The sequence below is a fragment of the Pagrus pagrus genome (genome assembly GCF_965226575.1).
Source record: "Pagrus pagrus genome assembly, chromosome: 18".
NCBI classification, from domain to species: Eukaryota; Metazoa; Chordata; class Actinopteri; order Spariformes; family Sparidae; genus Pagrus; species Pagrus pagrus.
The window spans coordinates 8,343,745-8,360,732 of NC_140202.1; the positions used below are offsets into that span (position 1 = coordinate 8,343,745).

Genomic DNA, 16,988 nt, shown 5'->3' on the forward strand with positions numbered 1-16,988 from the left:
GAATTTCAGGACATGTTACAGAATGGAATGTTCGGAGAACTCCCAAATGGAATGTTGGAACATATCATGGAATGGAATGGAATGTCCCAACATTGCATTCTATGAGACATCCGAAAATTCCATCAATGACATGTCGAAATATTCCATTCCATGACACATTCCAACATTCCATACATAACACTTCAAAGCATTCCATTCCATGACCCTGCACAATATTCCATTTTACAAAACGTCCAAACATTCCATTCCACGATACGTCCCGACAATCTAATCCACGACACCTCTCAACATTCCATTCCATTACTTGTCCCAACATTCTATTCCATTAGACCACCGAGCATTCCATTCCGCAACACGTCCCAACATTTCATTCAAATACACTTCCCAACGATCCATTCCAAGACACTTCCAAACATTCCATTCCATGAGATGTTCAAATATTACATTAAATTACACGTCCCAACATTCTATTCCATCACACGTCCCAACATTCCATTCCATTAGACCTCCAAACATTCCATTCTGGACATGTCCCAACATTCCATTCCATGCCATTTCTCCGAATTCTGCCTTCTTTTTTTTTTTTTTCCAAATTCTGACTTTTTCTTAGAATTCTGAAGTTGTTGGGAATTCTGCCTCTTTTTGGGAATTCTGAGTTCTTCTTTGCATTCTGACTTCTGACCTTTTTTCTAAAAATTCTGATTTATTTGGAAATTCTGCTTTTTCTTCTTAGAATTCTGACTTTTTGGGGAATTCTGGCTATTCTGGGAATTCTGACTTTTTTGGGAATCCTGACTTTATGGGGAATTCTGACTTCTGAAATTTTTTCTCAAAATTCTGACTTATGTGGCAATTCTGGCTGTTCTGGTAATTCAGATTTTTGAGGGGGAATTCTGACTTTTGAATTTTTTATTCTGACTGATTTGGAAATTCTGTCTTTTCTTCTTAGAATCTGACTTTTTTGGGGGACTTCTGACTATTCTGGGAATACTGACTGTTTTGGGAATTCTGACTTGTTTGGGAACTCTGACCCAAAACTCTGTTTGAATAAAAATTTAAAAAACGGCCGATTAATTCATGAAAAATGGTGATTTTTCTTTAAATATTCTTGAAAAAAAGACACTACACTAAAATCCAATAAAAATAGGTGTGTCTTTCAACCAGTATAGTGAGACATTTTGGCATTAATTTTGAGTCAATAGGTCAAATGACCTGGAAGCTATTGAATAAAACGGGCAATGTTTTCATGAAAAATGGTGATTTTTCTAGAAAATATTCATGAAAAATAGAAATTCCACTAAAATCCTATAAAAAATGTGTCTCAGTCAACCAGGATAGGAATTCTGACTTATTTTGGTATTCTGACTTTTCTCAAAATCCTGCAGTTGTTGGGAATTCTGATTTTTTTTCTCTCAAGATTCTGACTTCCTGGGGGAATTTTGACCTTTTGGGGCAATTCTGACTGTTTTCAGAATTCTGACTATTTTCAGGAATTCTGACTTTTTCATAGAGTTTTCTGGGAATTTTGACTTATGATTTTTTTATTCAGACTTTTTTAGTGATTCTGATCTTTTTTTTGAGAATTCTGACTTTGGGCCACTGCAGCGAGGACATGGCCTCTGCACATGGAACGCCCGCTCTACCAACTGAGCTAATGGGTGCTCCCTGAATAATTGAATTCAGAGTTTATTCTCCAAATTCTGCTTATTGTTGGATTTCCGGTGGTTCTTTTAAAAATCTAACTTATTTTGGAATTCTGTTTTTTTTCCCTTACAAATCTGAGATTTGGGAATTCTGACTAATCTGGGAATACTGACTGTTTTGGGAAGTCTGACTTTTTTGGGAACTCCGACTTTTTCTCAAAAACCTGAAGTTGTTGGGAATTCTGACTTTTGTCTCAAAATTATGACTTTTTAGGGAATTCTGACTTTATGGGGGTAATTCTGACTTTTTCTCAAAATCCTGAAGTTGTTGGGAATTATGAGTTTTTTTGGAATTCTGACTGTTTTGGGAATTTTGACTTTCTCTCAAAACCCTGAAGTTGTTGGGAATCTTGACTTGCTTACATCAGTCTCAGAACTGTGACATTATCTTAAATTTCATACTTTTTTCTCATAGTTCTGACTTTGACTCTGATGTTGTTCTCAGAATTCAGACTTTGGTCTCTGAATTCTGACTTCAATCTCAGATTTCTGACATTGATGTTAGTATGCTGATTTTGATATCAGTATTTTGACCCTCTTCTCGGAGTTCTGATTTTGATGTCAGAATTCCATCTTTGATATAAGTATTCTAATATTGTTCTCAAAGTTCTGACTTTGATGTAAAAATTCTGAATTTCATATGAGTATTTTGATATTGTTCTCCGAGTTCTGAATTTGATCTACTACTTTTTACTTTGATCTCAGATTTCTCTGAGTTTGACCTCAGATTTCTGAGTTCGATCTCAGACTTCTGACTTTGATATACGTATTTTGATATTGTTCTCCGAGTTCTGACTTTGGTGTCAGAATTCCGTCTTTGATCTTTGATTTCTGATTTTGGTCTCAGATTTCTGACTTTGATCCCCAAGTTGTGACTTTGACCTCAGATTTCTCACTTTGATCTCAGATTTCTCACTTTGATATCAGACTTCTGACTTTGATATCAGACTTTTGACTTTGATCTCATGTTTCTGACTTTGATATACGTATTTTGATATTGTTCTTCGAGTTCTGACTTTGATGTCAGAATTCCGTCTTTGATGTAAGTATCCTAATTTTTTTCTCAGAATTCAGACTTTGATGTCCAATTCCTGACTGTGATCTTAGTATTCGGACTTTGATATCAGTATTTTGACATTGTTCTCCGAGATCTGAGTTTGATCTCAGATTCCTGACTTTGATATCAGTATTTTGATATTGTTCTCCGAGTTCTGTCTTTGATCTCTTTCATACTTTTTTCTCAGAATTCAGACTTTGGTCTCTGAATTCTGACTTTGATCTCAGATTTCTGACATTGATATCAGTATTTTGACCCTCTTCTCGGAGTTCTGATTTTGATGTCAGAATTCCATCTTTGATATAAGTATTCTACTATTGTTCTCAAAGTTCTGACTTTGATGTCAAAATTCTGAATTTGGTATGAATATTTTGATATTGTTCTCCGAGTTCTGACTTTGATCTCATACTTTTTACATTGATCTCAGATTTCTGAGTTTGATCTCAGATTTCTGACTTTGATATACGTATTTTGTTATTGTTCTCTGAGTTCTGACTTTGATGTCAGGATTCCGTCTTTGATCTAAGTATTCTAATTTTGTTCTCAGAATTCAGACTTTAATGTCCGATTCCTGAATTTGATCTTAGTATTCTGACTTTGATATCTGTATTTTGACAGTGTTTTCCAAGTTCTGAGATTGACCTCAGACTTATTACTTTAATCTCAGATTTCTGATTTTGATCTCAGATTTCTGACTTTGATGTCAGATTTCTGACTTTGATATAAGTATTTTGACATTGTTCTCCGAGTCCTGACTTTGATGTCAGAATTCCGTCTTTGATCTAAGTATTCTAATCTTGTTCTCAGAACTCAGACTTTGATCTCAGATTTCTGACTTTGATCTCAGATTTCTGACTTTGATCTCAGATTTCTGACTTTGAACTAAGTATTCTAATCTTGTTCTCAGAATTCAGATTCTGATCTCAGATTTCTGACTTTGATCTCATATTTCTGACTTTGATATAAGTATTTTGACATTGTTCTCCGAGTCCTGACTTTGATGTCAGAATTCAGTCTTTGAACTAAGTATTCTAATCTTGTTCTCAGAATTCAGACTTTGATCTCAAATTTCTGGCTTTGATCTCCGATTTCTGACTTTGACATAAGTATTTTGATATTGTTCTCCGAGTTCTGACTTTGATGTCAGATCCCTGACTTTGATATCAGTATTTTGATATTGTTCTCCGAGTTCTGACTTTGATCTGAGACTCCTTACTTTGATCTCAGATGTCTGACCTCAATCTAAGTATTCAGGGATGCTAAACGAGCGCATGCCCAGAAAATCCACGGCCACTTCAGAGACAGCGGAGACACACGGCAGCTGTGGCAGGGCATCCAAGCCATCACAAACTACAGGACAACAACACCGGCTTGTGACAGTGATGCCTCCCTGCCCGATGCGCTGAACGTGTTCTACACCGGGTTTGAAGCAGAAAACGATGTGGTCGCGAGGGAGAACACACCCCCTCCCAGTGAACAAGTGCTTTGTCTGACCACTGCTGAGGTGAGAAAGACTCTGCACAGAGGCAACCCGCATACGGCTGCGGGCCCAGACAACATTCCCGGGAGTGTGCTCAAAGGATGTGCAGACCAACTGGCAGATGTTCTCACAGACATTTTCAACATCTCCCTGAGCAGTGCCACCGTCCCATCTCATAAAGAACCTTCTGCCTCCCACCCTAGACCCCCTGCAGTGCACGTATCAAGCTAATCCCTCCACCGACGACGCCATCACCACCACCCTCCACCTAGCACTCACCCATCTGGATAAAAAGGACACTCACGTCAGAATGCTGCTCATAGACTTCAGTTCAGCATTCAACACAATCATCCCCCAGCACCTGACTAGGAAGCTGAGCTGAAAAGCTTTTCTTTTCTATGTAGAAGCACTTTTCTTATTATTCCTATGACCATGTATTTTGATTATGTTGTGTTTTGTCTGTCATGATGTCTGGGTGTGGTTGTTTTTTATATTGGGATTGCCGAGTGCCTGTCTGCACAACAAATTTACCAGCTGGTATTAATAAAGAAACCTTGAACCTTGAACCTTGCTGGGCCTGAACTCATCCCTCTGCAACTGGATCCTGGACTTTCTGACGGGGAGTATTAGTTCAGTATTTTGATCTAAGTATTCTAATCTTGTTCTCAGAATTCAGACTTTGGTCTCTGAATTCTGACTTTGATCTCAGATTTCTGACTTTGATCTCAGACTTTTGACTTTGATCTCAGATTTTTGACTTTGATCTTAGATTTCTGACTTTGATCTTACATTTCTGACTTTGATTTCATATTCCTGACTTTGATATCAGATTTCTGACTTTGATCTCAGACTTCTGACTTCAATGTCAGAATTCTGACTTTGATGTCAGATTTCTGACTTTGATACAAGTATTTTGATATTGTTCTCCGAGTCCTGACTTTGGTGTCAGAATTCCATCTTTGATCTAAGTATTCTAATCTTGTTCTCAGAATTCAGACATTGATCTCAGATTTCTGACTTAGATCTCAGATTTCTGACTTTGACATAAGTATTTTGATATTGTTTTCCGAGTTCTGACTTTGATGTCCCAGACAACATTCCCGGGAGTGTGCTCAAAGGATGTGCAGACCAACTGGCAGATGTTCTCACAGACATTTTCAACATCTCCCTGAGCAGTGCCACCGTCCCATCTCATAAAGAACCTTCCAACATTGATGTCAGAATTCCGTCTTTGATCTAAGTATTCTCATTTTGTTCTCCGAGTTCTGACTTTGATCTGAGATTTCTTACTTTGATCTCAGATGTCTGACTTTGATCTCAGACTTCTTACTTTGATCTCAGATTTCTGAGTTTAATCTCAGATTTCTGAGTTTGATCTCAGATTTCTGACTTTGATTTAAGTATTTTAGATATGGTTCTCCGAGTTCTGACTTTGATGTCAGAATTCCGTCTTTGATCTAAGCATCCTAATTTTGTTTTCAGAATAGCCTAGGTGCACCAACAATGTTCCAAACAACTTCCGGGTCCTTCACCCAGTACAACTACTTCTGGCGTACTGCCAGTACTGTGTTTATTTACGTTCGGAGCGCTAGCTATGGCTACTTGTTTTTACACAAGATCCTTGCAGGATCTCCCCAAGTTAATGGTGGACGATGTCCACCGTATTGTGGACACCTCCTCGCTTGCTCCCACCAGCAAGAGAGAGAAAGGTTTTAAATTCTACATAAGCAGCTACATCAGCAACTATGAAGGTGAGTTACGTTAGCAAACATACCGTAATGTGTGCTAGCTAATGTTATCACTATTTTTAGCTGACTTTCTAACCTTGCTACTTGTTTCCGGTAGTAATATAACATTCTTTACTAACATAGTTACTCTGTCTCTTTTTCAGTATCAAACAAAGATAAACAAACAGGCGAAGTGTGTGTCAGGGCGACCTGCTTTAGGTCGATGAGAAAGGGAGAGAAACCACACCAGCTGAGAGTATGTTTGGGAGCCTTAACTGTATTTTACAGCTAATGTTAGCTGACCAAATGTAGTCCCCAGTCATGTTTCCGGGAGTTAATATTGCCAGTTTGGATGTTGAGGAAAACAGCAGTCAATGTTACTTGCATTAAGTGTAGTACAGTATCTCCAGAAAATGGTTGAGGATTTCTGTTCCATGTGAGATGTTCCACACATCATTCAGGGCTGTTACCTTCTCTGCACACACGTCTTCTGTTGCTACCCACATCTTTTCATCATTCCTTTTAATGAATTACCATAAAAAACATCTTGCTAATGTAATTCTAATAGCCCTAGCTCAATATATTGCTCTTTCTTACACAAGTCCACTGTTATTATTGAGACAGTTAATTCTACTACTCTTTGCATGGCATGGATGATAAATGATGAATGAAAAAAAAATTCTGAACATTCCAACATCAAGTAATTGATTATAACATCTCCATATTATTTCAGATTATCTTGAAGGACTCGAGCCCTGTGGAACTCATCCACTCAGAGTGCTCCTGTGGTGCTGGCAGCGCGTTATGCAACCACACCGTTGCTCTGCTGTACCAGTCGGCCCACTATTCAAAGCTTAGCATACCAGCGGTACCACCTGTCCTGAGCTGTACCGAGAGCGAGCAGCGGTGGCACAAGCCCAAAACAGCTGTAAGTAGTTTCATTTTAGCTTCCTTAGTTATGAAGGCCTGTGAAGAGGTATGGTTTTTTATATATCCATGAAGGTGTATGAAGTGTTGGTACACTGTCACATGTTTTCAGTGCTATCAGCATCTAAACACATGTCTTGAATAGGGTGTGAAGCCAGGCCCAGCGGACAAGATGGTCATCTTGTCTGCGAGACCTAAACCACAGCAGAGGATGACCGTTACTGGCGTGAGGTAAGTTCAGAATTTTCATAAGCAATCTAACTGGTTTAAAGCAGTGTTATATTTACAACATCTAATTCCTTTGCACTATTTAGTATCACTTCATGTATGGGTTCATATCCTACTTTACACAGGAGCACACTCTACAAGGCCTATCAAGGCGTCCTGCCAGACCTCGATGCCCTTAATGTGTCCGAGGTGTATGGGAACAGTGCCTGTGCACCTTTGATCAGCACCATGGGCATAGGTCGTGATGTGCCACTCGTTGACTGTGCATTTGGCAAGGTTTGATTTGACATCTTTATAGATAATGTGAATAAAATACATAGGCAAACCATTCACAAAAGGATAAAAACAAAATAAAGCTTAAAGTTTGGCTGTAGACAGGGAGGACGCTGAAGCACACGGTCGGATTATGCAATTTATTTAAGTGCGGCTGCTGACATTTCAACCCGAGTCTTCTTCGGAGCAAACACTGAAGAAGACTCAGGTCGAAACGTCAGCAGGCACACCTAAATAAATTGCATAATCCGACCGTGTGCTTCAGCGTCCTCCCTGTGTCTACTGCTAATCTGTCTCCAGTCCTGAGACGCACCGGTCAGCAGTTTGTCTTTAGCTGAAGCGTGAAGGTTCTCCCTCTCTGTTTAAAGCTTAAAGTTTGTTTCCATTGTGGTTCTAAAAAGGTCCCAGCAGGATGTGTGCTGTCCTACCAGCAGCCTCCAGTCATCAGCAGGCACATCACTCTCCATCAAGATGCCCCTCCTACTCCTCTCCTCCCTGTCGAGCACCACCGACTGGAGCCATCCACCTGCATGTTTGTGTGCAGTGAACAGGAGCAGCTGTTCCTACAATCACTGAGCACAACATGGGACATGGCTCACTCCATTGAGGCTGCTACCAGAGCGACCAGAGCATGGGCTATGAGTGGCATCAGGTGAGAAGACCACGCCTCACCTCCTCCCGCTTCAGAGAGGTGTGCCATGTCAGAGGGGAGACCTCAGCTGACCACCTGGCAGACAGGATCCTGCGAGGGACCCCCCAGACAGCAGCAATGAAGAGGGGTCTGGAAATGGAGGCAGGTGCGGTCAGGCACTACTGTCAGGCCAAAGCGGTGAACTATTCACCATGTGGGTTTGTCATTCACCCAGATGCGCCCTGGCTGGGATCTTCTCCAGATGGAGTGATATACGACCCCACAGAGAGCACCCCATTTGGCCTGCTTGAGGTTAAGTGCCCCAACATAAAAAGTTACGTTGATTGCTCGTATCTGAAGCTGAAGGGAGGCAATCCAAAGCTGAACCAACAACACAACTACTACTGGCAAGTCCAAGGTCAGCTGCTTGTCACAGGACTTGAGTGGTGTGACTTTGTTGTGTTTGCTGAGGAGGACATGCTGATTCAACGCATCTATAAAGGCAGTGCCACTGCAAACACAATCAGAGAGAGGGCAGACCATTTCTTCTTCAATCATTACATGCCAAGGCTCCTCAAGATGTAAATTTCTACAACCAGCATTTGGTGCCATCCTTTCTTTTTTTCACTGAACAGTTCCCGATGCTCAGTTTTGTTTGTGTCTCACATGAGGGCCGTGTTGTTGCTAGCAGCTATTGTTCAGTTAAATTCTGTATTTTGATTCTACAACTGTCTTTGCTGTTGTTTGTATTAATATTTTCTGCAATTAATCAACTGCAGAGTAGTTTTACCTAAGACATCACACAGCACATATGACAAAATGGTGATGACACAAATGGTGGTACGTGTTTTATATATATATATATATATATATATATATATGAATATATATTTTATATATATATATATATTTTTTTTTTGTCATAGATTCAATCTTAAAATAAAATGTACTCATGTACTGCACAAGAAAAAAAAAGATGCAAATTAATCTATTTGTATATACAGTACTGTGCAAAAGTTTTAGGCAGGTGTGGATCTGTGTACATGTAATCCCAGACAGACTGGATGATGTTGAGCTCAGGGCTCCGGGGGGGGCATCACTTAAGGGGTCGGGGGTGGACCATGACTTCCAGGACTTGTTGTTGTTCTTTATGCTGGTGATAGTTCTAAATAACACTGGCTGAATGTTTGGGGTTGTTTTGAAAAAATGTGTGTCCAATCAGACACCTCACTGCTGTGTGTGTATATATATATATATATACATCAGTATATGTTATATGTATGTATGTTATGATATTTAGAGTATTGCAGACACTTGCATTATTAAAAACTAAAAATCATGTTCCATTAGTCTTCTTGTTGTTACATGTATTACGCTGTACAGTGTACACAATGGATTATACTGTACACACTGGTTATGTATCATATAGCTAACACATCTCTGGTAAGTTGTTTTTCCTAGTAAAATAAGTCTTGGGACAGGTTCTGTCCCTTCCGTAGCTAAAACAGGAATGCAAATCCCAACCATTAACAATTCTTTTTTTTAATTAACAATTCAATAACAGTATAACATTACATTTTATTTACAATAATTCAATTTCATTAACAAATATATACAAAGGTAGGTTAATCACTCACACAGTCGCACCACTCACTCCACACTCAGGAGCTATTGGAAGAATAGCTGAGGTGAACCATATTTCTACAGCTGGTTGCAGCTGGTCCAGGAATGGGTTTAGCTCCGGGCTGGGGCAGGACTGGGGTGAGGGACAAGTCAAGTCAAGTCAGTTTATTTATAGAACACATTTAAAACAACTCAGTCGACCAAAGTGCTGTACAGTTGTAAAAGTACAATATAGTTAATCATAAACACTATAACAAATAAAAACAACACAAGGGATAATAATCATTCAATTTTAAACAAATTTAGAATAAAAAGAGTAAAAGAGAGAGAGAGAGGGTGAGATGGACATGGGGGCTGAAGGTGAGTGGGAGATGGTAGGAGAGAAAGGGGATGATACTGAGGGTGGACAGGATGCAGAGGTTTGGGGGGATGGGTTTGAAGACGGACTGCAAGAGAGTTCCGCTTCTGTGAAACGCCCATAAGAAGTCAACTCACTTAGCCCATGATTTGACCAAGGGTCCATTCTGGTAGTTCACCAGGAGGCAGGCCACGCTGAAGATTTGGTTGATGCTCCCAGTGATGGAGAGGGGAACAACTGTGTCAAATAGCTTGTTCTCCTTCACACGACGGATGCATCTGAGATGAGATGAGATTATACAAAAAGTTATTAGGGCAACAAAATTCTGTTGGCATCTAACCAGGTGCAAAGCAAGTAAGCTATATGCAGTACTAAGTAATAAAGTGCATAAGAATAAATAATGGAATGAGGTAGTATAGACAGGTGTAATAAGTGGAACATCTAATAGGCAGGTATAGGGCTGGGTGATATAGCTTATAAATAATATCTCGATATTTTTAGGCTATCCCACAATATACGATATACTGTATATCTCAATCATCTTGTAGGCTCAATTCTCAAATGTGTATCACAATATTTTTAACCTCAATAAATACGTCAATATTGCAAGGGATGACTACCGGTACATTCACAAAATATTAAAAAATAATATTTTTCAAAACTAATCATCAGTAATGAGGTTATCATGACTAAGTAGGTAGACAAATAATAGAAGAGGCTGGTAAATTCAGAATTTACATTATTTACTGTAATGCAGCCTTTAAAACAAGGAAAAGAGGTCATATCACAATATAACGATATCTTAAATCTAAGACGATATCTAGTCTGATATCACGATACAATAAAATATCCTTATATTGCCCAGCCATATGCTGGTATATACCTCTCCACGTGGACCCTCAGACGTGCAATAGACTGGGTCTCTATCACATCCTCCTCCAGCATCTGGGTCCTCTGTGACAAGAAGGCTGGCCGGTACACCTTGCAGGGAACAAGGTCATCGATGAGGAATCCCTTGTCGACCATGACGGCCACATCAGGAGTGAGGAGAGATACTATTCCCGACAGCTTGAAGATCTCCTTGTCACTGATAGAGCCAGCATAGAGAGCTGACACAAAGGTAATGGCTCCATGTGGTGCCATTCCTATCAGGCCCTTCCAGGTGGGATGAGATTTGTAGGCTGAGAACACCTCACTCTGCAACTGCAGAGACGATGGTGTTTGGCACCGGATTTCTGTACAGTCAATCACCACCTGGGTGTCTGCATACTTTGTGAACTCACAGGGCAGCCGAGCTTTCACAAGCTCTGGGGGCATCCAGATGGGCACTGTCCCCAGCACCAAATACAAGAAGTTGGCCCATGTTGTGACAATTCTGCTGACTGTTGTGCGATGGACCCCAAAGCGATGGCCTAGATCCCTCAACTTCAGTCTTGCCGAAAGGTACATCAGAAAAAGGAAGAGCTCATCGATGGGTGCCAATTTCTGTCAACAGTGCATTAATTTTTAACTCACAATCATGATGTGTGTGTATGTGTGGGTGCATCCCTTGTCATTTTATTTCATGTTATTACTGCTATTTCAACAATTAGTTCTGAGCTTATTGAGTAGTAAGGAGAGATAATGTCTCGTTCATTTCTATCAGGACTGATAACATTATTGAGACTGCTTAACAATTTGAGTCTATCGATACCACTATGAAGACCTTACATTTCTATTATTTGGAAAGACAAGTATACAACAAGCACTAGCAGACTCAGGGTTCTTATAAAACTAAAGCGCTAGGCTACTTATTTACACAACCTTTGTATGTGATGTTATATTTCATATACTAATTGTGTATCTTCCTTTAACGGTTTCAGCTTTTAGCTAAATGGCTTTAAATATATATTTCAGACTCAGGGTCCATAGCAAAACAAACACACAACACAAACAATAAAAGAAAATAAATAGACTTCATAACTCATCATTATGCATTAAGCACTCTAAACCCCATCAGAAAGAAAACTGACAACTGACAAGCCTGCATGTCAGTGTCAGTATGTCAGTGTCAACCCATTCAATGGCATTGCTAAGCTACTCATACCATCTATTGGTGTTGACGAGTACTGCCACTGTATGTGTTACGCTGCAAGCAGGCAACTGAGTGTTGTTATCGTGTGTCCAGTATGGTACTGCAGTCTGCAACCTACCTGGTGTAGAACCGTATGTCCTTGTCGGAGCCTGCGAATCGTTTCAGGTTGAATTTAAGTTGTAATTGGACGGTTTCCAGTTGTTTCTCGCTGAAAAAGCATCGGCTTTCAAAGTGCCGACTACACACTTTGGTGCCCTTAGTGACAACGAAGGCATTACGGCGAATCTTAGCTAGCCACCTAGCCCTTTCCTCTTCATTAGTTGGGAAGCAGTGGAAGCTAAGACGCGAATTATAAAGTTGTGAACTGAAACATTGCGGCACACAGCAGTGGTCAGAAGAGCTCGAGTCCGACCGAGGTTGGTATACATACCGGTTTTGTTTCTTCTGTTTATCACTCATTGTGGTAGTACGGTAAGTTAACGGAGTAAACTATGAATGGACTCTGAGGTAATAAACCTCCACTGGAAGTTGAGACCCCCACTCTGATACTTTCTTTCCTTTTTGTCGTTCTTTTTTCCCCCTTTTATTGTAAAAAAGCTCATTCAATATGTTCTATTTTATAACACAAATAAATGTCATATAATAAATAATAAATTCAATGTTTGTACTGTATTTTGAAAATACTAAAAAAAAAAAAAAAAAACATCTGCCGGAAGTAGTTGTACTGGGTGAAGAACCCGGAAGTTGTTTGGAACGTTGTTAATGCACCTAGCCTGACTTTGGTCTCTGAATTCTGACTTTGATGTCAAAATTCTGAATTTCATATAAATATTTTGAAATGTTTCTCCGTGTTCTGACTTTGATTTTCAGACCTTGGTCTCTGAATTCTGACTTTGATCTCAGATTTCTGACTTCGATCTTAGTATTCTGACTTTCATGTCAGTATTTTGACATTCTTCTCAGACTTCTGACTTTGATGTCAGAATTCTGACTTTATTGTCAGAACTTTGATCCCAGTATTCTAATTTTGTTCTCAGAATTCTGACTTTGGTCTTTGAATTCTGACTTTGATCTTTGAATTCTGACTTTGATCTTAGTATGCTGACTTTGATGTCAGTATTTTGAGATTTTTTTCAGAGTTCTGACTTTGATGTCAGAATTCTGACAATAAAGTCAGAATTCTGACTTCGAACTCAGTATTCTATCTTTGTTCTTAGAATTCTGACTGATCTCTGAATTCTGCCTTTGATCTCAGTACTCTGATGTTGTTTTCAAAATTCTGACTTTGGTCTCTGCATCCTGACTTGGATCTCAGTATTCTAATTTTGATATCAGTACTTTGACATTCTTCTCAGAGTTCTGACTTTGGTGTCAAAATTCTGACCTTGATTTCAGTATTCTAATTTTGTTCTCAAAATTCTGACTTTCGTCTCTGAATTCTGACTTTGATATCAGTTTCTTGATATTGTTCTCAGAGTGTGGACTCTGATGTCAGAATGACTTTGATCTTAGTACTCTGATGTTGTTGTCAGAATTCTGACTTTGATATCAGTATTTTGACATTCTTTTAGAATAGAATTTTAGAATAGAATATGCCTTTATTGTCACTATACACATGTACAATGAAATTGTGAAAATGATGAAAAGACAAACACAAACTGAGCCGAGTTGCTGCATCCGCGTGCACTGCCATCTTGAACGTTGACTTCTCAGAGTTCTGACTTTGATGTCAGAATTTTGACTTCAATTAAACAATCCGTCCGATCGTCGAACCTCTGATTCAGGAGGAACAATGCGGATTCCCTCCTGGCCGCGGAACAGTGGATCAGCTCTTTACCCTTGCAGGCTTGCTGCGGGGAACATGGGAGTTTGCCCATCCAGTCTTAATGTGTTTTGTAGACTTGGAGAAGGCCTTCGACCGGGTCCCCCGGGAGTTCTGTGGGGGGTACTGAGGGAGTATAGGGTACCGGGGCCTTTGGAATGAGCTATCAGGTCCTTGTACGACCAAAGTGAGAGTTGTGTCCGTATACTCAGCACAAAGTCGAATACGTTTCCAGTGGGTGTTGGACTCCACCAGGGCTGCCCCTTGTCTCCAATCCTGTTTGTGATATTCATGGACAGGATCTCAAGGCGCAGCCATGGTGAGGAGAGTGTCCAGTATGGGAACCTCAGAATTGCGTCTTTGCTTTTTGCGGATGACATGGTTCTGTTGGCTTCCTCAGCCCGTGGCCTCCAGCAGGCATTGGGGCGGTCGGAAAATGAGGGTCAGCACCTCTAAATCTGAGGCCATGGTTCTCTGCCGGAAAACTGTGGATTGCCCCCTCTGGTTAGGGAGTGAGCTCCTGACCCAAGCGAAGGAGTTTAAGTATCTTGGGGTCTTGTTCACAAGTGATGGGAAAATGGTGCATGAGGTGGACAGGCGGCTTGGTGCAGCTTCTGCAGCATTGCGGGCGTTTTACCGGGCTGTTGTGGTGAAGAGGGAGCTGAGCTGCAAGGCGAAGCTCTCGATTTACCGGTCCATCTATGTTCCAACCCTCACCTATGGTCACGAGCTGTGGGTAGTGACCGAAAGAACGAGATCGCGGATACAAGCAGCTGAAATGAGTTTCCTCCATAGGGTGGCTGGGCTCAGCCTTACGGATATGGTAAGGAGCTCAGACATCGGGCAGGAGGAGCTAGAAAGTGTTGCTGGTGAGAAGGAGGTCTGGAGCTCCCTACTGAGCCTGCTGCCACCGCGACCCGACCCCGGATAAAGCGGAAGAAGATGAGATGAGACTTACAGAATTCTGACTTTGATCTAAGTATTCAAATTTTTTTCTCAGAATTCAGACTTTGGTCTCTGAATTCTGACTTTGATGTCAGATTTCTGTTACTGTTTTGGTTTTGTTCTGAAAAATCAACCAGAGCTATATACATTTTCCCATTCAAAGAAACCCAGCCAAGGAACTGAAGTTTGACTCCAACTTTAGCAGAAATAGTCAAATCCGATGTAGAAAGTGAAGTGAAGTGTAGAAACTGTGCGTTCTGTGTTTTGGTGCATAATGCCGGCGGAGCTGTCAATCACCCACAACAGGTTAGACGATAGACATTTTGGGAATCCATTGGTCAATTTGGATGATTGACACCTCTATCGAACCATCAGAGCCAATAGAATCGAGGTGCATTCTCCAACACCATGACAACAAAAACTATCCACCAACTGATGGCCCTGGCTGAGGCTGTGGCTGAAGGGGTGGGGCAGATGAGATGCCGGTGCAGAGGCAAAAACACTGTGCGCGAAGACAAGGGTCCTACCTACCCCACACTGTACCTGTCCTCCTGGAACCGAAACCTTTCCTGAACTGTCAGGAATCATTTCAAAGTGACACAGACACATTGGATTAGCCGGTGGAGGCGGTGTAATGCACTCGAACACAATTTATAATCACAAAACAGCAAATGTAAAACATAATTCATGATTATGTCTGTATAAAGTGATGTTTATTTTTGCTCTTCTTCGGCTGCTGTTTCAGTGAGTTTGGGGCGTAGAGTGATGAGACCTATACCGTTGGAATCTGCAGAGTCCCAGCTTTCATATGACATGCTGTTTGTATCGTTAGCATGAACTAGCGTAATCGCTAGCGCCAGTTTTGCGGACATGCGCCATTAGCGTGTTTTTTCTACGTGCTCATTTAGTTGCTTGGTGTCGGAATTGTGTTTCGATTAGGTGAAAATGGTTATCATGAGCTTTTAGCCGAGCTTCTTCCCGTTAAGTGGGTGTGCTGCATGAATTTGTTGCTACATGGTTAGCATGCCCTTATATGGTGTGTGTTGCAACATGCGCACCTGCCCCCGGCACCGGGGGCGCTCGGGTTTAAGAGGTTAATGTTGTAGGTGTGACATCAGATAATTTTTCATTTAAGCTAGGGAGTGGTTGAATGCTAATGTTAGCTGTTGTCTTATAGAAGCTGGTATGTTATTAAATGTGTGTTTTTGAAATATGTCCCCATGTCCGCCAGGATCCAGATTCCCTGAGTTCAAATACGACACTCAAACTTCCCACCCTGTTTGTGACATCAGAGGAAAATGGCTGGGGTGTGAGTATGGTCTGTGTCCATGTTTCTTTCCTTTTTACTGCTGGCACCAACACATACAGGATTGCATGTTCAGTGTCTTGGTAGGTGATCCCTCTTCGGTATGCAAAATGAATGGCTTGTCATTTATTTTGCTTGTGTTTTATATGTATTCATAGTCTGTTGAATCATTTTGTTTTGTGAAGAATAAATGTTGTTTTGATCCTTTGAGATATGGTGGTGATGATGAGTCTCAATAATAAACACAGCTCGACATATGAGTCCCAGCTGGTTGCAGCACACACGAAAACTTCACAGTGTGAGCAGAAAGTATGTGTTTGATGCTGCTTTAATATAGCCTAGTAGTCTAGTTACTGTCTGCTTAGACTTCTTTGCTACAGACTGTTGTGACATGGACTTTGATGAGAAGATGAGCACGCTGATGCTCTGGAGCACTATATTGATGCCAATTACATCTGCCAACAGGAGTGGGATGGAAAATAAAAGGAGAGATGACAAAAGAAACGTATTAAGAGAAAAATAAGTCACATGTTAGAGACGTGATGACATGTTGTGACACACACATAGATCAGTACATCTAGAATTAAAAGAAGACATCTCTTTTTAGTCTTTGGTTTATGTTCTGCGGTTACAGCACCTACTGTTTTTGTTTACATTATCACTATATGGACATTATAATGCCTCATCTACTAGTTAAATGTAGTCAATTTCCTGCCTGTATTAGCAATACAATTAGGTGAAGGAGACCTATTATGCTTTTCCAGTTTTTTCATTTCCTTCTTGTTTTATGTATGTTCTTTTGCATATAAAAATATAAGAGGTTGTAAAAGTTAA

The 16,988-nt window shown here is 40.5% G+C and overlaps 1 protein-coding gene across 1 annotated transcript; it reads left to right on the forward strand.

The window, feature by feature from the left end:
* The first annotated feature begins 5,535 nt into the window (after window positions 1-5,535).
* LOC311273628 (uncharacterized protein) lies at window positions 5,536-8,775 on the forward strand. The gene is made up of 3 exons (XM_084380763.1): window positions 5,536-7,125; window positions 7,248-7,398; window positions 7,797-8,775. Exons 1-3 carry the CDS (start codon window positions 7,067-7,069, stop codon window positions 8,049-8,051), a joined length of 465 nt encoding a protein of 154 aa, XP_084236889.1. The 5' UTR covers window positions 5,536-7,066; the 3' UTR covers window positions 8,052-8,775.
* Window positions 8,776-16,988: the final 8,213 nt, after the last annotated feature.

Bases quoted from the DNA above. Each gene is read 5' to 3' on its own strand.
- LOC311273628 (XM_084380763.1), top strand. From the start codon at position 7,067: ATGGTCATCTTGTCTGCGAGACCTAAACCACAGCAGAGGATGACCGTT. The intron at 7,126-7,247 runs GTAAGTTCAGAA...TACTTTACACAG, and splicing joins ATGACCGTTACTGGCGTGAG to GAGCACACTCTACAAGGCCT. The intron at 7,399-7,796 runs GTTTGATTTGAC...GGTTCTAAAAAG, and splicing joins TTGACTGTGCATTTGGCAAG to GTCCCAGCAGGATGTGTGCT.